At 37.6% G+C, this 25,596-nt stretch overlaps 1 protein-coding gene across 1 annotated transcript in view; it reads left to right on the top strand.

Moving 5' to 3' along the window:
• FREM2 (FRAS1 related extracellular matrix protein 2) overlaps positions 1-25,596 on the top strand; it is a 129,553-nt gene that overhangs the window by 86,095 nt on the left and 17,862 nt on the right. Inside the window, exons 7-16 of the mRNA XM_027674469.1 lie at positions 5,918-6,067; positions 8,040-8,249; positions 8,518-8,715; positions 10,670-10,834; positions 10,915-11,097; positions 14,428-14,558; positions 15,457-15,615; positions 16,487-16,790; positions 19,375-19,506; positions 20,112-20,443. Of these exons, the coding sequence (XP_027530270.1) occupies positions 5,918-6,067; positions 8,040-8,249; positions 8,518-8,715; positions 10,670-10,834; positions 10,915-11,097; positions 14,428-14,558; positions 15,457-15,615; positions 16,487-16,790; positions 19,375-19,506; positions 20,112-20,443 (1,964 nt within the window). The remainder of the gene's footprint in view (positions 1-5,917; positions 6,068-8,039; positions 8,250-8,517; positions 8,716-10,669; positions 10,835-10,914; positions 11,098-14,427; positions 14,559-15,456; positions 15,616-16,486; positions 16,791-19,374; positions 19,507-20,111; positions 20,444-25,596) is intronic.

Raw genomic sequence — 25,596 nt, 5'->3', positions numbered from 1 at the left:
AAAATATGAAAAACATGTTTAGAAATGGCTACATGCTATATCTTTGCATAGCCTGATTTCTAAAATGCTGCTCAGCTTCTCATACTGTTTGTTTCTCATACTGCTTGTTTCTTATTTCTGTTCGTAGTCCTCATTTTTTATCTCGATTGCAAATCACTGACTGTAAGGTCCTTCAAGCTTAGCCTCCGTGTAAAATACCTTGTGTGTGGTATATTTAAATACTACTGCCAAGCCTTCCCATTTATCTATCTGCCTCTGTGTCATCGGTTTGTTGAGAATTTGTTACTACTACCATTTCCTGTACCTATTCATAAAAATAATCTAACTCATTTTAAAAATAGAGCACATAGAAGATTCTGAGTTCATTTCATGCTCTGTGGGAGGTATAGCCAGTAGGAAAAAGGTATATGCAAGTCAAATGGTTGCTGCAGGGAATGCAATCATGTTTGGGTGTGTCTCCAAATTCCAAAGTGTTTGTTTCTTCATCGGTTAGCCTTTACATTTCCATTGGTAGATGTGGCAATTATCTGGATTATGGAATAGTTTGGGCAGGTAATTGACGCTTGATGTACTTGTAGCAGGAGAAATCTGCTGGCCCTATCCTCAGACGCTGACCATAGGAAAAGCTCCTCTGACACCTTGGTAGTTCCAGTGATATCAAGGTCTGTAGGTTATATCCTTAGAGTGTGTGGAAGAATCCTAACAATACTACTCTATTAATAAATATTTTCAGGTATATGTTAGTTCACATATATATGAATTTGGTGTTTTGGAAAGGTAGCAATGTTTCTTAGCAAACCATCAAAGGTAAATTAATTTCTTCAAGGGAAGGTCACTTGTAAGAGTCAACCTCACACATTAGCCATTCTCCTGAAATTCCATTTGTAGCTGGGACACAACTTAAGACTGCTCATTACCATCTGGTACATAATAGTTAACTAATTATTAAAAAATTCATCTTCACTTAAATGGCACGCATCTTGAATGAGTTGAGTATGGCTTCATACACTCAGATGTATTCTCCATTGTTTAGGTATACTCTGTAGCTCATCTTGCTATTACTGAACTGTTATGAATTGCAACCCAACATATATATGTTCTCCAGGCTTCAAAGTATGATGCAGGCTATGAAGAAGGAAACTGTAGGTGACCAGAGATAGGGTATCACTGTAGCCATCTTACTGCCATCCTCAGTCTTGAAGCTAAAGCTCTAGTCTACTTCCTTTACTGTGCTACTTTGCTCACATTTGAGTTTAGCTTACGGATGTAGCAGAGAGTTTAGATGTGGATTTCAGGCCTACCAGGCAGGTGCTGCTTGTGATGGTATTGTGTATAGAGAAACCAAAGCATGGATGCACTTCAACATAAAGGGTGAGTTAAAATGTAAAGGGCTATGCTGAATTAGTGTGTATCATAAATTAAAAATGAATCATATATAATGTTGCTCAAAGCAGTTACCAGTTCACACCATGTTACCCTACTGAAATGATGGGGTTAAGTTGCGTAAAATGAGAGTAATTAAGTGAAGATCGAGTCTAATCAATGTATGACATTGCCATTGTAGATTTAAAAAATGTATAATTTTCTTACAAAATCAAATTGGGTTTGGTAAAGGTTGCATTAATTTGAGTCTGTCCTTTTACCTGTTATAATGTTTGCAGTATCCTTTAAAAAAATCCTTTTAAGTTGATAGAAATGGGCTTTTGAGACAAATGGAAATGCAGACATTATTTACATGAGATAATGTTTGTGGCAATTTGACTGAAACTATTTTGACTCTGAAGGTAATTTACTTCTTGCAAAAGTTATGATAATGCTAAGAAGGTGAAAGCTGTTAAGATTGCAACAAATGAATTTGAAAAGTAATCTGTTTTGACCACATCAAATAAAAAACCTACTGGCATTTGTACAATAGGATCTGCCCCAGAACTGAGCTCTGACTGTAATCTTGACCCCTACTTCTACAGCATTCAGTAAAAATAAATAACTTGGCAAATTTAATTCATTGTGCTAAATGCAAGCTCAGTTGCTTGCATAGTTTCAAGAATGTGTAAATAGCTGTAGAATGGTGCTACCTATTTCCAGATTTTAAAGTCCTCTTTGATATTATCACACTATAAACTATTGTAAAAGACAGTTCTTCTGAGCTATTCTTTTGCTGCTATTAACATGCATATATGAGAGAGATTACAGAAGTCGACCTTTACTGCTATTAAACAGTAAATGCCCATGCCTTCTCAAATTTGATGGAACTCTTGTTCTTAACTGGTCTGTCTTCATGTTGAGAAAGAAAGAGTCTCTTTTGTTATAGTCTCAGCAACGCAGTCATTTAATGCCATCTGTGATACTGAAATGCAACTAGGCAGTGTGTAGGGATGTATATGTTATTTGAGTATGAGCCAGACAACATATGGAGGAAATCTGGCCCTGTTTGTCTGTTGTTATATCCAAGTTAATTAATTAGCTGTGCCAACCACTAGGGCTCATTAGTTTGGACTCAGCATTGTACTAGCATGTCCAGACTATTGCAGAACAGGCTTGTAGACTTGGAAAGCACTGTTTTGCACCTCCTGCGTTACCACAACAGACTTCTGCTAGCTCTGGCAACTCATAATGTTCACATCATAGCTTTGTTTGTACTCTTCATGGAAAGAAGGAAGGCAAAAGCTTTCAGGAATAAACAGTTTAACACCACTAGAAAAGATCAGCCATCAGTTCCTTTGTAAATATTGCTTCTCCTAGTTCCAGTATGTAAATATGTCAGAGTAGCATATATGTCTGTTTTCTTCTATTCTTTCTTTCTTTCTTAGTATATATATATGTGTGTGTGTGTGTGTCTCACTGGTAGCATGTGTCACTGAAATTCACTTTAGTTTGAAGGCTTATTAAGGTGTCAGAACAGAAGGGTCTGTCCTTTTGTGTTTGTCCTAACTATCCTGCTAACAGGGTATTTTTACAACCAACCTACTCTTTTGCCATATCTCTTTAAAGCAGATTGTAAGGATGTAATTTTAAAAACAAATGCCTCCTTGGAAATAAACATTTTTGTGCTATCAGATTGATTTTCTGAAGTACCTTCAAAGATAGATGTATTCCTAACATAATGAGAGGTGTGTTTGTTTTCCTGCTTGATGACTGACTAGTGCTGTAGTTGAGAAGCACTCCTAACTGTATAACTACAAAGGCAAGGCAAAGATTTCATTTCTGTGCCAAGAAACCTGGGACTAAGGCTCCTAACCTTTCTCCTTTGATTATTGTAACTTCATGCCAGTGAAGTCTGTGAGTTTGAACAAAAAACTCTTAGAAAACTTCCTTGTATGTCTCTAAGAGGAACCATTAAATTTGCAGTAGTCTCTCTTCAGAGTGATTACTAGATTAAAGGTCTGCTGTAAGTGAGCCCACAGTCATTGAGCAGAGTGTTTTCCAGACATGAAGTGAGAAAGACAATGCTTTCCCTGTTAGTAGCTTGGCTTTACTACTTCCCCTGGGGAGCTACTAACACAGCTTACAGGAAATGAACTTAGAAAACATTTGTAAGGATTTGTTTCCTAGGATGGGTAACCATGCAGAATGTGTCTTTCATTGAACATACATGCCTCCAAGAAGTGTGAAAAACTCAGTCTGTAATACAAGGCAAGGTAGTTGAGAGTTTAGGCATTTTTATATTTGGCAGTGACTACAGGAATGAACAGCATGTGAGGATTCTTCTTCAGCAGCAGTAAAACAAGCATTTGGATAACACTATAAGAAACTAACATTTTATTTTATACCTTCCAACTAGCTTAGGGCAGATATCTATGTCCCATGTAGTAAGTAGAAGGGGATGCTTCCACACCTCCTCAGATTTTTCTGATTTCAGCGAGTGAGCCATTCCACCTGTCCTTCTCTATGTTCATTGTGCTGGGAAACGTCCTGGAATTGGCCTATCTTGGTCTTTGCAAACTAAGAACAGGTGGGCTCAGCGTGAGTACTTATTTAAATGCTTAAAATGAGGTGCAGCCAAGTCCAGATCAAGTTTCAGAACCATTGGTACAACAATATAGAGAGAACAGGATTATAAGAACGAGATTAGATTTGGGAAAGTGTGTTAAACTTTGAGAATACCTCTTTAAGAAATGACAGGTATTAGAACTGGTAATATTTTTAACTGCATTTATCTAACTGTTGGCACATTAATAATCATTTGGTCTTAGGAGGCATTCTGTATTTTTAACCTCTAGAGGCTGGGTAATTCTTTGTCCATCTTGAGGATTGTAGAAGATCATTTTATGTCTGAAACGTCACATTTCTTTGCAGATCTAATGTCCATTTCTGCAGTATCCCTGTAAATAGAACTCTCATCAAAGTTAATAGTAGTTATACAAAACGTAGAGAGTGTATCTTGTTCACCTATTAAAAATGTTTCAGATAAGATCTTCACAGATCCAAATATAAAAGCAACTATGACAACCCAGTCCCTATAGGCAAATAAAGTAAGATCAATGTGTGTCTGTCCGTGCACACAAATACACACACGTTTAAATACACATGCCATTGGATAAAAAAAAATTAAATTTGAACTGAATGTGTTTTCACCTACCAAAGTTAGACTTCTTCCAAATTTGTCTTTAATCCTGCAAAAGTGGATGACTTTGATAATGCTCAAGCAGGTCTATGAATCTGCACTGTTTTTCAGTAAATACATTCCATTAAAATACATACCATTAAAAAGGATTTACGTCTCCTCCTTTGGGTAAGTTGTACCTTTTCTTTATGCAAGGCATATCTCTGTGTTGCCATTTCCTTTGAATTTTTACTTTTTTCTATGCTTGATGAAGGAGAAGTATTCACAGTGCTAGTGATAGAGCACTGAGCAATTGTTATGATCTTTGCCAACTGAATTGAAGTTGGCCGTATGCTGTATGGTTTTTCCAACATATTGGTGATATTGTAGCCTCATGATTATAATAAATTCTCACAAGACAAGATAAGAAAATTGTGATGAAGTGCAGAGAACTTGTGTAGGTCTTCCTACCCTTGGAGAAGGTAGGTGTGATTTCGGCTTGCAGTGGGAAAACTGGGGCACTGGCTGTGTGTGATTACTCTTGTATGTTCGAAACAGGAATGGAAGGGGTAGAAAAAGGGAGATGATATACATCCAGGATGAAGTTGGGATATGTTTTTAAGCCTGTTTACTTTCTGAAATTGCTGTGGGTAGAAAAACTGAAAAAAGGGAGGAAAAAGGGAGGTAAACAATATGTCTGTTAAGTGGAATAGCACTTAACCTCCTTTGCTTTTTGCTCTTCTTTCTTATGAACTGTGGAACTTCAGTATTAAGATAAAAGACTGTTCACATTCCAGTTTACATGAAATAAGACTGATTTTGTTTTAAATGCTAGATGTGGGGGAGCTAAAATTCAATATTTACCCCTTTGATTAGCTAGAAAACATTACCAAAAGCAGCTGCAGTTATATATCATATTCCAGTCTGGTTTTGGCAACAGGAATCTGTGAGAACATTCAAGTTAAGGTTTCATTATCTGTATTCACCTTTGTCTGTTTGCAGCAAAGTAAAAATTGCAAAGAATTTTTTGGCCTGTGCACAAGACTCAGCTAAAATAACTTTAATGAGACACTACATTTGGTTTTGTGCAGATTGGTACATGCTGACACACAAACTTTAAAATGTAAGAGGCAAGAAAAAGAACACAGTGCTGATATAACAAAGAAGCCAGAAATAGTCAGAAGAATTCTAAACCTTAAAAAAAAGAACTTTATTTCACTTACTGAGAAGAGTGAAGTGCTCTCGCTCAATATTTTATTTCACTTACTGAGAAGAGCGAAGTGCTCTCCTTTGTTTAATGTGGATTTTATGCTGTTTTGTTAGCTACGATGTAAGGTAAAGAAACATTTATGGACATTACTCCTCTTTCACCAGAACCAGCATTCTACTTTGGAAATGATGAATACTATGTTGATGAGAGTGCTGGCTACATTGAGGTGCGTGTCTGGAGGACTGGAACTGATCTGTCTAAAGCTGCCTCTGTTACAGTGAGGTCTCGCAAATCTGAACCAGTAACTGCAGAGGGTAAGTTATTGTTTTACTCTAGTTTCATAATACATCTCAACACAAATGCTAGCACATTGGGTCTTGATATAGTTTCAACTACATAAGATGAAATGTCTGTCTCTTGCTCTTAGGAGATCTTTCTTCTTAGAACAAATTAAGTAGTTACAGAATTTGAAAGAAACAGGATTAGGAGCAACTGTGAAGTACAGCACTAAGTGCCTTCAAATCCTCATGTAGAATGCTATGCTACAAAGGCAGTTGATTGCTGCTGCCTCAGCAGCAGACTCTGGGCACAGAGTTATAATCACTGACAGCGTGCAGAGTTTGCTCCTCTCCTTTTTTCTGTAGGCAATGAGAAATTATTACCTGGTACCCTGTTCAGGAAGAGGATCGCTACAGCTGTGTGGTTTGGTGATACTTTGACAGAAACTTTGTCTGCAGAAACAAATGTTAGCATGCTATATTTTTTTCCACAAATCATAATGTTTAAACTAAGACATTCATATAGAGACAGCATAAAATTCATCCTCCTTAGATGTTTATCCTGAGTGTAACTTTACTGTTATTTCAGGGCTATCTAAACATCATATATTTGTATCACACATAACATATATGTATTTTTCTCATGGAAAGAAAACTTATCATGGCTAGACATTGCGAACGAAGATTTGGGAAGGGCTCTACCCACGTTTCTTGCAAGCGCGTTGGTGGCTAAAAAGGCCAATACGAGAAAGGCATGTCTGGTTGCAAAAGGCACAACAGAAAGACTCCTTAGATAGTATATTCTGCAAGGCACGATTCTTTCTGTGTTGTCTTTTCTCCTCAAGGGTGATCCTGCGTGCTTTCTCAAAGGCATCAGCAGCATTATAGATGGTGTGTCTCTAGACCTCCCGATTGGAGGCCAGAGTAGACCAGTTATGGTGATCAATATGGCCAAGGCTGAGATGTTGTTTCAGGGAGTCCTTGTATCTTCTCTTTGGGGCTCCTCTCTTGCGGCAGCCAGTGGCAAGTTCACCATAAAGCAGGATCTTAGGGAGGTGGTGGTCCTTCATCCTGGAGACATGCCCTGCCCAACGCAGCTGTGTTCTCAGTAACATGAGAAAGAAAGAAAACTACGAACTCTGAAAAAAATATATGATTGTTTCATTTATGAATTTGCTTTTATGATCTGATATCTTTAATCCTGAATATTTAAGTTATTTTATTTTGAGGAGGAAAAATATTTTCTTACAGTAAGAATCTTAATTCTCCACAAAAATGAACATTAAAATTCAGTCCTTCCCTAACGTCCTAGGTACCTTTAATGCTTTGGTTCCAAGATAGGGTCACGTTTTAGTCAGTATCTTGTTTTACTTGCCTTCTTCTCACTGGCTTGTTATGGATTGGTTTGCTTTGCTTTGAACAGAGCAAAACAAGACAAAGCCAGATCAGTCTACCTTTAACAGTAAGGTGCCAGACTTCACCTGATGTGGTCTGAGCAGAATTTGATTTGTTTGTTTTCCATTCATTCTGTTTTACACAACTCCTCTGAACAGCAGTTCTTCCTTACAATCAGCTTGCTGGCCTTTTCTCCTTTACTTTCTACATTACTCTCAAAACTTGCATCTTTATTACAGAATAATATGAAATTTCTTTCCAAAAACCTTTGCTTCATCTCCAGAGTCTGTCTCAAAGCTTTTTGCTTATTTTTATTTCTCACTTCAAGCAAACTTTATTAGTTTTTCTGGACTAGCTGTTGGTTTACAGCAGAACAAAAGCAGCCTCATTTTGTGACTCAAATCATCACTAAACAAAAAGTAAATTAATATTGACTTTTTTTATTGTATAGTCCACCTTAGATAGTCAATAGATAGTTTTGCTTTACATAAATGCCAGAATTTGGCAATTAAAAATATTGAAAAAATAGATTTACCTATAACTAACTTCCTAATGATAGATATTTTCATTTTTCATTATATATAATCCTATTTTATCTCTTTTCCATTGGTAGCTGGAGTAGATTATGTAGGCATCAGTCGTAATTTGGATTTTTCCCCCGGAGTCAATATGCAGACGTTTCGTGTGGTAATTCTGGATGATCTTGGACAGCCAGTGTTAGAAGGAACTGAGAAGTTTGAGCTTGTGCTAAGAATGCCCATGAATGCTGCCCTTGGAGAACCCAGCAAGGCCACCATCTTCATTAATGACTCAGCATCTGATTGTGAGTCTTTTGTGTTTTTTTTTACCTTTTCACCTTTATGCAGGAAATGGATGACTGCAGTACACAAATAAGTGTCCTTTTGAAGCACACCAAAGCTAATGAGTCTACCCATTTCAGCTAAAGACAATATGTTAAATCCTTTCCCATCTGGCTGCTTATTTTATATATCTGGTGCAATGTAACTTAAATAAATCTGAAATAGTGGAGGGAAGATATAAGAACTTCTGCAGTTATACTTTACACATGCTTTTTATATTTTTCTTCTCAGTGCCTAAGATGCAGTTTAAAGAATCTGTATATGTAGTCAATGAAAATGATGGACAGATTTCTGCCATGATATATAGGAGTGGGGATATCCGATACACATCCACTGTGAGATGCTATACAAGGCAAGGTTCGGCTCAGGTAATGATGGACTTTGAAGAACGTCCTAATACTGACAGTTCCATCATCACATTCCTTCCTGGTGAGTTCTTGATCTTATTGTAGAAGGCCTTAGTCTACCATGTTTTGCTTTGCATTGCTTTGCTTTGCTTTGTTTTAATTGTGTCTTCTCATAAAGTAGTGCCAAAAAGACCACTTTGGAAAACAAAGGGTTTTTTTTCCTACACAATGGGAAGAGTGCCCAGAAATTATATTGCCTCTATTTGCTTCACTTCTGACCTAGAGGAATAATCAATAAGAACCAAAGGGACATATCTTCATATAGGTTCAGACTGAATACCAGGATATTTCTGATAGCAAAAAAGTTCAGGATAACACAGTAGAAGCACAGAACTACTGTCAGAAAGGAAACTTCAGAAGTTCTGCTCTTTATTAAGCAGATTTCTGGTAAATATATTTGACTTGCACTAGAATGAGTAATAGGTCTTTCAACAGGAATATAGGTCTCTAATTTCTGCTTGAATTTTTTTCTCCCACTGAGGCTTTCCTAAGGCAACCCACGAATATCAGGTACTTGATATTTCACATCAGAGATGAAATGCAAATAAATCAAATGCTGCTACCTTGAAAGAATATTGCTGAATTCCTTCAACGTGTGCAAAACACAGTTTCATCTTTTTGTCTTTGAAGTTTAAACACACGTAATATTTTTTACAAGCCCTAAACAATTTCTGTCATCAGCATGAAATCCTTGGTATGCCCTTATCACAGAAGTGATTACTTTAATATTTCTGTAGACATTTATCATAGTTCTCTTGAAAAAGTGAGTTGTTCAATCTTTATTTAGAGCTGGCCTCAGCTTTTAGTGCTATCATATACTCTACACCTTTGCCATTGCTCCTGTGCAACTACAAATGAGAGTCCAACTTATAAGAATTAATGCATCTGGGCCACGTAGGAAGTGACTTTTTTCTTTTCTTGAGTGTTGTCCTACCATTTCTCTGTGGAGACAAGGAGCAAACAGGTCTGCCAGAATTACATCTTTTTTCCATAAGCTTCTTAGGCATATTTAAAATGTAGCAGTTTCATTTCAGTTTTCACATTTCCCGTGTGACGATGAGCAGAATGAATATTTTGTTGGGTTTTTTTCCTCCTCCTAATGGATAATTTATTTTCTATAGGGAGGATAAAACAAGCTCAGAAAATGAACACAATCAGCATCCTGGTCTGGTTCTTCACCTTGAAGAGCCTTGATCATATTTGCATGTGTAACGATGAAAAAAACCTGTAAATTGATCTAATTTCTCTCATCCTGTGCTGTTCCTTTTGTCAGGGATGTAGGAGTCTTTCTTATAATGACAAACCCACCAAGTCTGATGCTGGGTGCCAGACACTGCACACCACTCATAACTCTTGCTGCTTTCCCAGTTTCTGAACATCTAGTAAGTCTAGGCACGTTGATTTGTGAGTGAAAAAATTGAACATTTTGATACTCCAAAGCATTTTTAAGGCAATATTTATTGTCACTTGGAATCAGTGGGAGTTCAAAATATTTTAAAATCAAATGGAACAATATAAGTGAAAGTCCACACTGTTGGAGAGTGTCCAATCAAAAGAGATCTGAAATAGAAAACTTCAGGACAAAATTACCATTAGTATTAGTGAAAGTTTCTATTGCTCTGCTTCCTTGTGCAAGTATTTATTTTTTCAAGGCACTCTGTGGGAGAGGTCACTGAGAAGGAGCATTTCCTTCTAAGGTAAAACAAAAGGAATAATACATATAAAGTGGATATACCAAATAGAAACTTGTTTTAGAGAAGTCCCAAAATGGGAGATTCCACTTAATTGAGTTTCCCTAGAAAGGTAATGATTACTAATTCTGCTTTCACTATTGTCATTATTCATTAACTTATATGGTGTCAAGGTGGATGCCTTGGCCAGCAGAAGCAGCCTGTGGTTTGAGCTTGGAGAGAAGTGCTGTAATAGAGCAAAGAACACCTAAGTTCTGCCTGATATTACCTTCAGAATGATTGCAGGTGAAACTGAGAAGCCTTGCACATTGGTTCTTATGGATGATACTTTCCATGAAGAAGAGGAAGAACTACGTCTGGTTCTTGGCACTCCAAGAAGTGATTCTTCCTTTGGTGCCTCTATTGGTGAACAAAATGAGACACTGATAAAGATTCGGGATGATGCAGACAGTAAGAGAATATTTTGTTGTTATTGGCTTTTGGAAGTCCATTTGCATGGTCTAAAAACATTTTTTTCCTTCTAATTGCAGAAGCTATTATTAAGTTTGGTGAGACCAAATTTAGTGTGAGCGAACCAAAGGACACAAGACAAGTAGTAGTTGTAAAAATCCCAGTGCTTCGTCTGGGAGACACTTCCAAGGTTTCTGTTGTGAGAGTTCATACAAAGGATGGATCTGCTACTTCTGGAGAAGACTATCACCCTGTATCAGAAGGTAGGATCATACTTATCACATCCAACTATTTGTTTTCAATCATGACTGTAACATAATGTTTGAAAAATGAAATAACTTTATGAATACAATAATTTACAACCACATCCCATAATGCATTTTATTATTCAAATTGAGTGTGGACAGATCCCTTGTGGTATGCAACAGCCAATTGCTCTTGGAATACTAGTTATCAGTAAAGATATTTACAAAACAATTGTGACTCCTTTGAAAACATCTGTAGCTCAAGTAGTTATGGAAGAAATGTATGAGTTCCACCTTAGTAATATTTGTGAAGTGTAATACCATTACTCTGAAGAAACATCTACTGCTAGGATATGTTGTGTGGTTGTTTCTTGAGCAATTCATAAAGATAATGGCTTTTACTCTATGTAGGAATTCATGTATATTTCTCTTTTTCTACATTCATAATAATAAAGTTTTCTTTCTATATTTCTGCAATTCACTACCTGCTGCTCCTCACTAGTAATGAATGAGGAGAGAAGTTGCGCAACAGTTTGAAAAATTTCTTAGCTGATAAACTTCTTTTCACTAATAGCCCACCCACATGGTTTAGAGAATGATTAATGGAGTTTGTAGCATTGTGAATTTTTTGTCTTCTGCAGTTTATGATAATACGCGATCCTAATCTGTGTTTTAAGATTAATGATTCATTGCTGGAGTGTTTTCACAGTTTTGGATAAACTATTTTTGTGTCCAGTTCAGCTGAAAGATAACACTTACCTTTGAACATCCAGCAACAATGTTGGGCTATCTTCAGTTTCCACAGGAAAGGCATTTGCCACTAGTGATATCTGAAGAGAGAATTTCTTAGCCATAAGCAAAGCATCAACCCAGAGCTTGCTAATTCCAATCACTTTGTCTCCTGCATTTTAGAGTTTTGCTCTTTCCTCCTGAAAACCACAGGAACTTTTAGCGCCAGCTAATACTACCCCATATGCATTACCTATACACGTTGCCTTGCTTACATTCTCCCTGCTGTGTACTGACAACACTTGGGAGCAAAGTTTTTAAGGGAAACTACTGCAAAACAAGAGGCTCTTGGCCTCTGCCCAGAAGCCTTTGAGAAAGGTCTCTGATGTGCAGGATTTCCCCACAGGTTTCAGAATATCTGTGGGTTTAGGGAACCTGCCTATTCAGCCATGGGTACAAAAATGACATCTTTAATTGGGGTTTCTGAGGTAAGTCTGACAAAATTAAAATCAGTAAAATTCTTAGCTATCACATAGCATGTTTATTGCCACAAAGAGTATTTTCATGGCTTAATAACACGTAAGGCTGAAAGGATCATTAGCTTACTTAGTCAGAGTCACTGTGGATTGCAAGATTCTCCTAGTTTCCCCCCAATACTTCTGTATTGAGCCGAATAACTTTGGTTAGAGAAAACATTGTCTTTGGAAAGGGCATCTAGTCCTGATTTGAAGGCATTGGAGAGGAAGAGTGTTTCTTAGCATCTTACTTCACTGATCAGTCCCTATAACCTCTCTGGGCCTTATTTGCCATACATGCAGAACTCTTTAGCACCTGGTATATTTTGTTTCTGGTGATGTTTCAATATACCAATGAGAACATCACTTTCTGCAAGTCTTTTCGTTTTTCTTCTGGTCCTTAGTTTCTGTTGGTTACCATCTTCAGTTAATTTGGCATCCTTTAAAAAATAAAAATAGTAGAAATGCATCTATTATTTTAGCATCACTCTCACCCATTTTAGACACGAATGTTAAATAGCTTCTATGCTTTTCTTTAGTAGTTATTATAGTCAAGAATCATGGTACTGTCTAACTGTCAGTGTGGTGGGTTGACCTTGGCTGACTACCAGGTGCCCACCAAAGCTTCTCTGTCACTCCCCCTCCTCAACAAGAGAACAGAGAGAAAACATGACAAAAGGGTTGAGATAAGTACACCACTTACCAATTACCATCACAGGCAAAACAGCCTCACCTTGGGGAAATTAGTTTCATTTATTACCAACCAAATCACAGTAGGGTAATGAGATTTAAGACCAGATCTTTGAACACCTCCTTCCCACCCTTCCCTTCTTCCTGGGCTTAACTTCACTCCCAAATTCTTTACCTCTGAGTGGCTCAGGGGGATGGGGAATGGGGATTGCAGTCAGTTCATCACACTTTATTTCTGACACTTCTTCCTCCTCACACTGTTCTCTGCTCCAGCATGAGGTTCCACCCAGAGGATACAGTCCTCCCCAAACTACAATGTGGGTCCTCCCCGTGGCCTGCAGTTCTTCGTGAACTGCACCGCAGTGGGTCCCCCCTGGGGTCATAAGTCCTTAAAAGCCATTAAACCTGCTCCAGGATATGCTCCTCTCTCCACAGGGCCACAGGTCCTGCCTGGAGCCTGCTCCAGCACAGGCTTCCCACAGGGTCACAACCTCCTTCAAGCTTCCACCTGCTCTGTCATGGGTGGCAGGTGGATCTCTGTTTCACTATGGACCTCCATGGACTGCAAAGACAGCTGCCTCACTGTGGTTTTCACCACAGGTTGCAGGGAAATCTCTGCTCCAGCACCTGGAGCATTTCTTCTGTCCTGCTTCACTGACCTTGGTGTCTGCAGAGTTGTTTCTCTCACATATTCTCACTGCTGTTTCCCAGATGCTGTGGTGCAGCAGTTTTTTCCTCTTCTTAAATGTGTTATCCCAGAAGTACTACCATCATCACTGCAGTGCTCAGCCTTGGCCAGCAGTGGGTCTGTCTTGGAGCTGACTGGCACTGGCTCTTTTGGACATGGGGAAGCTTCTGGTGTCTTCTCACAGAAGCTACCCCTGCAGCCCACCCATGACCAGAAGCCTTGAAAACCCAATATGGTAGGTTAAGATTGAACTTTTTATCCACCATGGCCTCTAAAGTTTTTTCAGAGACAATGATTTTCAAAATATAGAACTGTTGTGTAACTCTAGATTTTTGTCTTATTTTTTGTATATACCATTGTATTAAAATGCACTTTGTTTGAGCAAGACCTGACAATACTATTTATTTAGAATCATTCAGTCTTTTCGTCATTCACGTATGTTACCAACATTAATGTAATTAGTCCCAGATAATTTTCAAAATATTAAGTTCTGTTAGACTAAATCCTGATCTTTACAAATCTCTTGATGATGATGATGCCACATTTTCAGTGATTTCCACATATGTCCACTGCTATTCGTTATTATTATCAGATAGGTTAAACTAAATATACATACAACTGTAATTTGAAAACCGAGTGTTAACTGCCATCTCTCATGGCAGGGCCTAGAATCACAGCTTGTTATGAACAACAGATTTATTTTTAAGTGTCTCATTATGTTTTTAGAAATTGAATTTAAAGAGGGTGAAACACAGCACTTTGTGGAGGTTGAAGTTCTCTTTGATGGAGTAAGGGAGATGAGAGAAGCCTTCACTGTTCATCTGAAGCCTGATGAGAACATGGTTGCAGAAATACAGGTAACAAGCTCATGCAAGTCCTGAACAACAAAATCTGATAAACAGCCTTTTTGTTTTCTGGATCATAGTTTTACATTTATTTTAAGATTTATTCACACCATCTTGGCTTGTATCTTAAAAGACAAAGAGGATCATCTCAGCTGACACGGTAGCACCTACACAAAACATTATGTTGCCAAGACAATTGTGTTGATGGGACATAGAGTCAATGAAAGACTGAAGTCTTCAAGATATCACTCCACACACATTCTCCTCATATAATCAGTCCTAGAAACTGATGTCCTCTTGGAAACACTCTCTGGCAATACAGTGTAACCTCTATGCTGTAAAAAGAGCAATTGGTGAAATGTAACTTTTGCTGTCAAAACCATGTTATGTTTTTCTTGTTGTGTGAGATGAAATAACCACATATTCTTGGTTTTTTAACATTATAGCTTACATAATTTTAATTTAAACAGTATATTCCTCTGGTATAAAATATTCTTGAAATTCTCTGGATGCTTCATCAGTGTCATACCATATATAGTCTGACTATGTATGAATACAATAATATAGCCAGACAGAACCTTTGCTGATGACAAAGACTGTTTCCACCAGGTGTTAAAGCACACAGTGCACACTGGCTTTCTACCAGCATACTGAAGTGATTCAAGAAAGCTGGGACACAAGGCTAAAGGTCTGGGATCTTCAGTGTACTGAGAAGAAAAAAATTATTTTTGCACTCTGCAATATACATTGCAGTGCCTCAACCCTTTCTCAATAGCTCATGCAATTGAGGTTTTAGAACTTCTTTAGGAACAATGTTTCAAAGGCTAGACATATTCTGATCAAGGTCCAGCTTGAATCCCCTTGTTTATTTAATTTTCACAGAGAACTGTTTCTGTCTTTTCATTGTCAGACAGCCAAGGCCATTGTTTATATAGAAGAAATGAACAGCATGGCAGACGTTACCTTTCCCTCTGTCCCTCAAGTTGCATCCCTTTTGATATATGATGATATTTCTAGAGCCAAAGACAGAACCAGTCCTGTAGCTGGCTATCCTGTCATCTGTATCACAGTGAGTATCTCTGGGGAAAAAATGGAACAAAATCAGTATACGGATTTTGTGTAGTGGATTTTAGGCACCCAGTATCAATCAATATTGTGGTGAGTCACATAGGAGTTCAAGCTACAGCTGTCCTCAGAGCTAATCTAATTTGTTTGGATAATGAATCCATATTCAGGAGACAAAAAGCGTAGAAAGATGTTTCATTTGTTCATCACTGAGAACAGTTTGATACTCACGCTATGACCTTACTATTTCCTGCATTATCTTGCCTTAATGTGCAGAGTTAAAATTACTGGAGATAACAGATAAGCCATTGTTTTCAATGAGTGCCACAAACTGAAAAATGAGTGCTGTTTACTGAAGGACTGTAGGCTTCTTTCATTGTAATTTTGCAACTGAAAAGTTTACATGAATATGTATATACATTGAGGAACATTTTTGTTCATCGGCATCTTCAGTTTGTTTCTCACACATTTCTTATACACAGGAATTTGCCGTGTGTTGAATGGTTCTCCTAAGTCAAAAGAAAAATAAAAAAAAGAAAAAGAAAATTTTGAAATACAAAGTATATTTGCAGAATTAGATCAAAGGAAGAAGTTCAAATTAAAGCAATATGTGTAGTTTGTGCCTTCATAACTATGCCATATTTTCACCTATATATCATAATTTAAAATATTTTTTTATTTCAATAAACATAATTAGATACACCTTTTAATCTACCCTAACAATGCTAAAAGCATTACTGTCAAAATAAGGTGATTTCTTAAGAGATTTACTGGGATTGTCAGTTCCATGTTGTTGAGTTTTGTGATTCCTGATAACTTAAAATTCCTTTGCCATGAAGCAAATAAATTGCTATCATATCTGCCTTCTTCTACAGGCTTGTAATCCTAAATATGAAGAGTTTGACAAGACTGGTTCTATATGTGCCAGTGAGAACATCAATAATACTCTGACTCAGTACCGGTGGCTTGTAAGTGCACCCACTGGCCCTGATGGTGTGACCAGCCCCATGAAGGAGGTTGACTTTGATACCTTCTTCACTTCCTCTAAAATGATTACACTCGACTCCATTTACTTTCAAGCTGGTTCTCGGGTCCAGTGTGCGGCTCGGGCTGTGAATTCAGATGGGAATGAAGGTCTTGAGCTTATGAGCCCTATTGTAACTATCAGCACATCAGAAGGTAAGACATCATCACCTAATGCAAAATTCACAGGTCTCTTTTGGATCCCAAATTCTGTCCTAACAAAATCTGATTGCGTGATCAGGCATTTTAACATTACAGTCTCAGCTTTTCTTCTGTTGTTCGTAGAGGTGGTACAAAAATTCTCTTCACACAGCAAAGAATTGTATAAAAAAAATGTTTTCCATCTGTGCTAGTTCTCCACATCTTTAAATAATAATCCACACAGCAAACTTTTATGTTCTGAGAACAATATAAAATGTGCATTGGAATTAGTGAAACCTATTTTCTGTTGACTTTTGAATTCAACTGTAGTAATGATGCAGTATAGGCTCAGCTCCTGTTGGACACTGGAAAATCCACATAGGGGTGGCATATGAGTGCCTAGCCAGAAGAAAACCCTCATTTGACATTCAGGCCTCACTGGACATCTGAGAATCAGTGTATTCCTTGACTAAGAACTAAAGCAACTGGTGTCCAATAACAGGTCATGGACAAATTTTTTTCGTGGTTGAGGTATTCATAATATTCATCCTTCTTCTTTCTCTGCTACTCTCTTTGTCTCTCTCTCAATCTCTGACACCTTACTAATATTGAACTGATGCTGCATTCTCTCAACCATCAGCTACTGTAGTCTACCTCCTTTGCCTAGCCAACTCTTTTTATGAAACTCAGACTGAGTATCATTATGAAACAGAGATGAAGCACTGACATGCATATGCTATTTTGTTACAAAAATCACAGATATTTTTTACAGTATGATGTGGAGAATGAGTTACATCAGCAACCAAGGTAAAGTGCAAAACATTATATTTTATTACCCTTCTGCAGCCATTTTGCATTCTTTGTGTCATCTTTGCTGCTTTTGTAGCTACATTAACTGCTGTGGTTTGTGTGAAATACGTTACATGATTGTTCATTTGCGATATCATTTTCATTTCCTAGGCCTTTCCAAGTAAATATTTGATTTAAAACATTATATTTTCTACTAAGTTGGGGCTTTAAGATGCTTAATGAATGGAATTTCTATTTATCTCTGTCCTTTATCCCACATTTTGACTGTAGGCTCATGTCATCTTTGCACTGTCAGGAATCCTACACCCTTAAGAAGACTCTGCCTAAGGGCAGAGTCTACAAGGTGCAGCGTAGTGCTTGTTAAAGGGAGACAACCTTGTGCTCTGTGAGCTGGTTTTGTTATATGAAACAGACTGGCTTTGTTAGTGTTAAAATATATTATTCGCATTACCCTTAACAAATTAGCAGAGCTAAGTAGTTCAGGACCGAGTTGTCATGCATATATTACTTCCAGTACCTGAGCTAACTTGCGATGTGGAAGAAAAGAAGTACAATGATCAAAGCAACCTGCCAAAATCCTGAATATTTGCCGCCTTGAGGATGCCTGACCTCCAGTGTATAGACCAAATTCTCAAAATTAAATCAGATTGTGCAAAAAATTGCATTTAATCTCCTTAGCACATCTTACTTGCATTTGAGAAAAAAAAAAAAGCATAAAACCATCAACCAACCAATCACACAAACAACAAACTAAAAGCTATCATCTGCAGAAAAAAAATGTTTTTCCTCCTGCCAGAAGTTTCCAACTGGGAGGTGCTAAGCCAGATGAGGTCCACCCGATCCAGTAAGTCCTCCAAGAGGAGAGCCAAGCCTTTTCTTTTCTTGTAATCCCTCATAAATGAGCAAAGAGCAGAACAAGGGCAAAGGGAACTGTTTTGATTTTCCACATCTGCTAGTTTCTTACTTAAAGTACCTTGTGATCTTTTGGCCATCACATGGCAAAGTGCTGTGGTTCTTGTAGCCAGAATGCAGACACATCTGCATTGAACTATGCAACTACAAGTTGCATATATCTCAGATCATATGATTACAAACCTAATTTTCTCGTTCTACAAACCGGGACTGGTATTGGAACACAGTGAACTAACACTAGAAAGGATTATCAAATTAAGGTGTACATTCTCCTTTCTTGAAGAAATTCAAAATTGAAATGAAGAAGGCCCTAAGGAACTTGATCCGACTTTGAAGCTGGCTCTACTTTGAGCAGAGTATTTCTAGAGATGCTTTGACACAATTATTCTAACTACATTTTTGTTGCTAACGGAACAGAAGGATCATAAAGTTCTGTGAGGGCGTGTAGGTGCATAGAGCCAAAAACAACTGAACACTAGTCAGGTATCTTTCATAAAGATATGTATGTGCTTAAGAGGGTGAGAGGAATTAACACTGCTGTAGACCACTGTAAGAAAGTATGACACTTGACACCAACTTTGCAAATATGGTTGACACATGCAACTGAAAAGCTGCAGATGGAGTATCACCACCTTGTTCTGAAAATGTGGCCCAGTTAATCGAGTACTGATTTCTATTTGAATCCTCTTTTGCATAAATTCCCATTCAGACCTCTGGAAAATGCTGCTCAAAGTGTTTACTTGTCATTCAAGAAAATTTTTGTTGTTTTGGAAACCTGTACAGTGGGAAAAAAGGTGCATCTAAAATAGTGCAAGGGAAAGTATAGGTTATTTCCTCTGGACATAAAAGTAAGGTTGCTTTCTCTTTTTTCCATTAGGTCTTTGTCAACCTCGTATATCAGGAGTAGTTGGAGCAGAACCATTCTCTGCCAAATTGCGCTATACTGGCCCAGAAGATCCTGATTATGCCAACCTCATCAAACTGATAGTCACAATGCCACATATCGATGGTATGAGAAAATTAGCTGTGAAGTTAAGAGAACTCATACAACATGTTGTTATTTGAGCTATTTTATTGGACATATTGTTCTAAACAGACAAAATAATAATATGATCTTTTAATATGTGGGAACAGAGAAAAATGTTATGAATGAACAAGCACAGTTTGCAACAAGGTGGATAAAATACGGTATTGATACATAGTCTCTGATGTGAAGATTGTTTTCAGATTAATTGGATAATTTACATAAGTTAAGCTAGATGTAAGCTTTGTGAAACTCCTTTGAAGTGCATAGAAATGTACCATTTAATTACTATGTGCTTCTGAAAAATCAAATGAAATTTTTATTATTGAAATATTGATATGTTGAATATTATTATGATGTAATTTCAATATGTTTATAAATATTTTATTTGGCTCTGCATAGTATACAGACATGATTATTGTGAATAGCACTCATACACACTTAGCATATCAACTTTCTTTGAATTCTAAAGTGCAATACAAAATACAGAAACACTGCATAACCTGCTTAATGTTTGACAAAGTTTGGCTAAATTAAGCAGCTCTGAAAACTGACATTTAGTGATAGTGCTATAAATTAATGTTTTTTAGGCATGCTGCCTGTTATTTCTACCAGAGAACTCTCCAACTTTGAGCTGACACTTAGTCCTGATGGAACTAGAGTTGGAAACCATAAATGCTCCAACCTGTTGGATTACACAGAAGTAAAAACCCATCATGGTTTTTTAACTGATGCTACCAAGAATCCAGATGTGGTTGGAGAGACCATTCCCTATCAATACAGCCCAACAATCAGAGGCTTCAATACCTTGCGCTTTTACCGCAATCTGAATCTGGAAGCCTGTTTATGGGAGTTTGTTAGCTATTATGACATGTCTGAGCTCCTCACAGATTGTGGAGGCACCATTGGGACAGATGGACAGGTATGAAACTATAACTTGATTTTGTTCTGTATTCTTAAAGTATTTCCCTTATGTGGCACCTATGCTAGTAGAAATAAGTGGGTTTTGAATTAATTTAGTTGAAAAGTGTTCTTTTTTTCTTAAGAAGAAATAGACTTCCCCTCAGTTGGCTTATTTCTTAAAACTATCAATATCCATTAAATGCTAATAAGCTCTATGTGAAATCCTTGTCCAATTAAAATTAATGAGAATAATTTGGTTTGAATTAAATTTGCTATGATATTCTCCCAGTACAGTTCTGGAGTATTTTAGGACAAACTAATCCCACTTTCACTGTATAGTGAGTCAATTTAATCTTTTCTTGGAATGAAAGCCTTCTGACGTATTGCTTTTAGCCCATAGATAGTACTGGGCTATTTAGTATTAGTTGTGGTGTATCTTAAAAAACTGTTTTAAAATATTGTGGAGGGACTTCTTGCCAATAACTATGGACTGCAATGTCCTACCAGCTGCTGATCTTTTGCTCACTGGGTAACAAGACCATCAATGCAGACAGCACAGTGGTCTCACATTACCCGGCAGAAAATTCCTTGGTCAGGAAGCAGAGAAACTGCCGTATGGAGTGGCTGAAGAACAGAGCTGTGAAAGTGGTTGGGGAGTTAAAAGAAGGAGATTGGAGAGATCTTCAGGTGTCCTTTGGAAAATGTTTTTCAGAAATCCATAGTAATGTGGAAGATAAACAGTACAGGATTTCTTCTGGTGCAGTCACAGTGAAATTAATCCCTGGGTCTTCCTTGTGTAGTCACTATATAAGCTTGTCTGATCTCACTCAGGCTCTGGAGTACAAAGTCTGTAACTCTGGAGATCAGTCCTTTATGTACAAAAAGCCTCTTTGGGGAATAATCCTACAGGTTTGAAGAAAAACTGGAAATGCAGTATCTCATTTCAGAGAAGTCTGTCCACAGGTACCTGATTTTCCTGGCGCACTAGGGTTCCTTGTTGAACCATTGTGAAAAGGATGAGGCCGCTTTGAGAAAAGGCCATAATTTCTCTGCTTGTTTAACATTTTGCCAGGGACCCACCTTCTATCAGACCTCAACAGACTTATATGCACAAATTCTTATTTTGTTAGTCCCAAATAGCATAAGGCAGATATGAAAAGTGTGTCATTGCCCAAAGAAACATAATGGGCATTTGCAACAACAAAGCTATTGTACTACTACTAAGCCTAGTTGCCAATGGACATATAGATATCTAATCAGATAAACTGGTTTTTTTGTTGTTTTTGTTATACTTACACACCTGAAGTCAATTTTACTCCATGGATCAACTCCCTCACAGGTGATCATACAGTCAGTTTGCTGGAAAAGAAATTGCACCAGGATCTCTTTAGCCCTTGGTTAACTTGGTTAACATTCTGTTCCTCTTAACTAGAGATTATATACTCTATAAAGCATAAGACCAGAACAAAATGGAGCTTCTGCCCTTAGATTAAAAGGCCTTGATGGATGTGTCATCCCAGTGCTTTGTCATCAGTTCTGGTTCCTTGTCTGTTACAGAGACCAGTTCAAGGTCTCTGCCTTGATGTTGGAAGCTCACTGTCCGTGCATCTGCTTGGGCTTGCCCCTCTGCTGCAAGCAGATCCTCCTACAGGTACATTCCACTGAAACTATGAACCTGTCAGAGGGAAGGGGAAGGCATCCCAGTGTGGGATGTAAACCTTACACATTCCCACAAGATAAAAATGACAGCAATCTTCGCTGTTCCTAGAATGATTTCATTTCTTCAACTCATCATTCCTTTGGCTATCTCCTTTTGCCCATGCAATATGCAACAGTATATTCTTATTTCCCAGACAACACAATCATAAGCGCATAAGCACACGCAACTTCCAAGCAGCTGTAACTCTGATCCTGTGACCTATGCAAGCCACTTCTCCTTCAATGAAAAGGAGGGAAGACTTGGTATGAATCCTTTCTATTTGAAATACTTTTGTGTCGTTTAGGGGGAAGGCTGAATATCTAGTTTAGACAAATGTGTATCTAAATAAAACCTATTTATGTCTATGGGCATATAAACAGAGGAGAAAATACACACCATTCTGATATTTTAGTAAATTAAAAGAACCAGTATATTCAGTTTAGGAGGACATGCATAAGTGGTAGTGTGGCCAAGGAAGAGAGCTGTCCTTTCCTTAGGTTCCAGAAGTATTATGTACTTTATGTAAGATCTCTCATTTAAAAGCAGAGAGGGGTGAACATGAGCTGTGAGAGCCATGAAACTGCAGCTGAAGTCACCCTTTAGTGCCTTGTAGGTTATGGCTAAAAGGTTACAGTGTGTTAAGTGAAATATCAAGCTGAATTACTTCTAGCGGTGAAGCATTGCCCCACAGCCAGTATGCACTTCACTGACCTCCCTGTTTTCCCCACCTCCATTTAATTCTTCTCCAGGTTTGGTCTTTATCTTCACATGACCCCTTCCAACTGAGAGGGGAGGCAGTCAGTGCCCTATCTCTGTGGTTGTCGCCATTGTTGTTTTTTTCTCCTTCAGTGAACAATTAATAATCCTCCTCTGTGAGAGGAGAGCTGGCAGCTATGGTTTTCACCATTTTTTAGCACACAAAGGAAGTTTAAATCCTATAATACAGACAGAACAGATAAATAACAAAAACATTCTTACCACATCCTCTGCTACCACTGCAAATTTAATATCTTGAATTTACCAGATACTTTGGCTAGATCTTTAGGCTCAAAATTTTGGTTTTTGACTCTAGTTCTCCAGTACCTGTATGGTCAAAGATAGCCATGTTGATTCAGAGAGAGAGATTTCACAAAAGGATCTGGCAATATCTTACATGATGTGGACCTTCACTTTATGGGAACTCTTGCTATGGTAGGGGAAGAAGATGAACTTTAGTGAGCAAGAAGTGAGGTGGGAGACCTGCAGCTGGTGTGGTTCTTCTGGCATAACTCCTAGTGTTTGCTGCAAGCTGCAGCTGTCTTAGTCAGTTCCCATGAACTCATGAACTATCATAATACATACAGAGAAGGTCTTAGTTTTCTTTTTTTTTTCCCTTGAGGCCTTTTGATTGTGACCCATTCTCTTTCTCAATTATTCTGTGCATGAGCAAACCTTGTGTGAGTTAGTTGTAGCACTCCTTTCAGTGTACAGCTTGACGGTTTGTTCCTGGGGTCTGCCCACAACTGAAAAATCAGGCACTTATGTATCTAAATATGGATTCAGATGTGCAGCTGAAGGAACTTCTATTTAAAAATAAAGGCCTACTCCTCTTTAAAGTGAGCTAATTAATTTGGATTAGAATTCTGTCCTTGTTAAAGTTAAGGTCAGCTTTAATGATTAGCAGTTTTCTTTAAGAGGACCCACAGTCACAGCCTAAAATTCAGTGTCTGCATTTGGATATGTACAGGTCTTAAAAAGGGAATCTCACCTACTTGAGAGCTGTCTTCCTGTATTTTCAAGTAACTAATAAAGGTTGGACTTACTTCATGGGGACATTGTGTGAGTCAAGTACTACAGACATCTCACATTCTCAAGACACAGGTTCTAAAACAATGACAGATCTTCCTGAAAGGAAGTTAAAAAATGAGACAGTGGAAACAAAGCAAGTGACTGTCCTTTAAAAAAGTGTATATTGAAGTGTTGGCCTACACTTATTTGATAGAGTGTGAAGTATCATTTGATTTCATTTCCTACTATTATAACTCTTTGCTATAGTCAAGCGGTTTGGCATCTGAAGGCTTCTGTGTGGTTCTGGCCAGGTATTTATTTATGGATGTTGCTTTCCCTAGTTCCAGTCCATTGCCAGACTTGGAATAGGGCAGCAAAGAAATTACCATTCCAACAAATTTTATTAACAACTAGTTAATCAAGTCTTTTACAGAAACAAGAAGGTGAAGAATGTGTATTAAAATACTTGAATGTACAGATTTATACCTTGAAACTACGGTAATTGAGTATAGCTGAGCAGTTTGCTTTTTCTCTTCAAAAACCAGTTATTTCTGGCCCAAAGTGAAAATGTCTGTCTTTCGGTAGGTTCAGTTCATATTTATGCTACACAGTACAGCACTGAATGTTTGAAAATCCCATCTGCAAACAGATTAAAATCACTAATGTACTGCTGCAGCTTATACAAGGCAGCTTGCAGAGGGTTTTCATTACACAGAAACAGTATATTTCCAGCTTTAGTAGTTAGTAGTTCTAGTTTTACAGAAGTCATACTTTCAGGGGAAAACTAATCTCTTCTGAAAATCTCATTAGGTCTTATAAAATGTAAATAAACAGAAATGTCTGTTTTCAGATTTTTATATTTACTCTAGCCACCACAGTCAAGTATAAGAAAGCCCTACAATTCATATTTCCTTGACATGAAACCTCACTAAGAGCCAAACATTTTTTCTCTAGCTGTAAACATGTGCATTTAGTAAGCTGTGAAGAAAAAACTGCTATAAAGTTAGTGCACCAGCTGTGTAACAAAGTCAGAGGTTAAATTTTTTCAAGAAACTGGCATTTCAAGGCTGTATTGCATTTTCTTCTCCATTCAGACATCTTTAAACAATACTTTGCATTTCACCTGTGACCTACCTGGCTGAGTTCCTTGTTGGGGCCAAATCTTAGGTTTACCATACTGACATTCTGTATGCAGTTAATTGATAACACTGTTAAACTTGTGTGGCTCAAATTCACAGACATAGCAAGTAGATGCAATAGAAAATGAGACAGCAATTTGGAGGACAAAAATAGAATTTTCATGTAAAGCCTGTTTCATTGAGATATATAGTGTAAAACATGAACTTGTGTTATTTCTAATGTCTAATTCTGATTTTATCAGTACTGTCAGTGTACATACACACTCACTGCCAAGTTCTATCCTCTGGAAGCCAGCTAAATAAAGCACACTATAAATGTAGCACAGAGGCCAAGCCCCAAACTCTTTACTGAAAATATTTTTTATTGTAAATATTCTCACTTATTATGTGACAGATTCTCAAAATAATTATGTTTTTTACTTAATGAAGTTTGACAGTTTGATTTGAAAGCAGAACAAAAGAACACCTATAGAAACTCCCATTAATACTTCCTAAGTCTTAAATGAGAATTTTCAGTATTCAAAACCAGATCTGATGCTCTGTGATAATTTATCTTGCAAAGAAAAT

The sequence above is a fragment of the Neopelma chrysocephalum genome, unplaced genomic scaffold (genome assembly GCF_003984885.1).
Source record: "Neopelma chrysocephalum unplaced genomic scaffold, ASM398488v2 Primary Assembly neopelma1_25, whole genome shotgun sequence".
NCBI classification, from domain to species: domain Eukaryota; kingdom Metazoa; phylum Chordata; class Aves; order Passeriformes; family Pipridae; genus Neopelma; species Neopelma chrysocephalum.
Note: the sequence above shows the minus strand (reverse complement) of the source record. Positions and strands in the feature narration are given on the sequence as shown.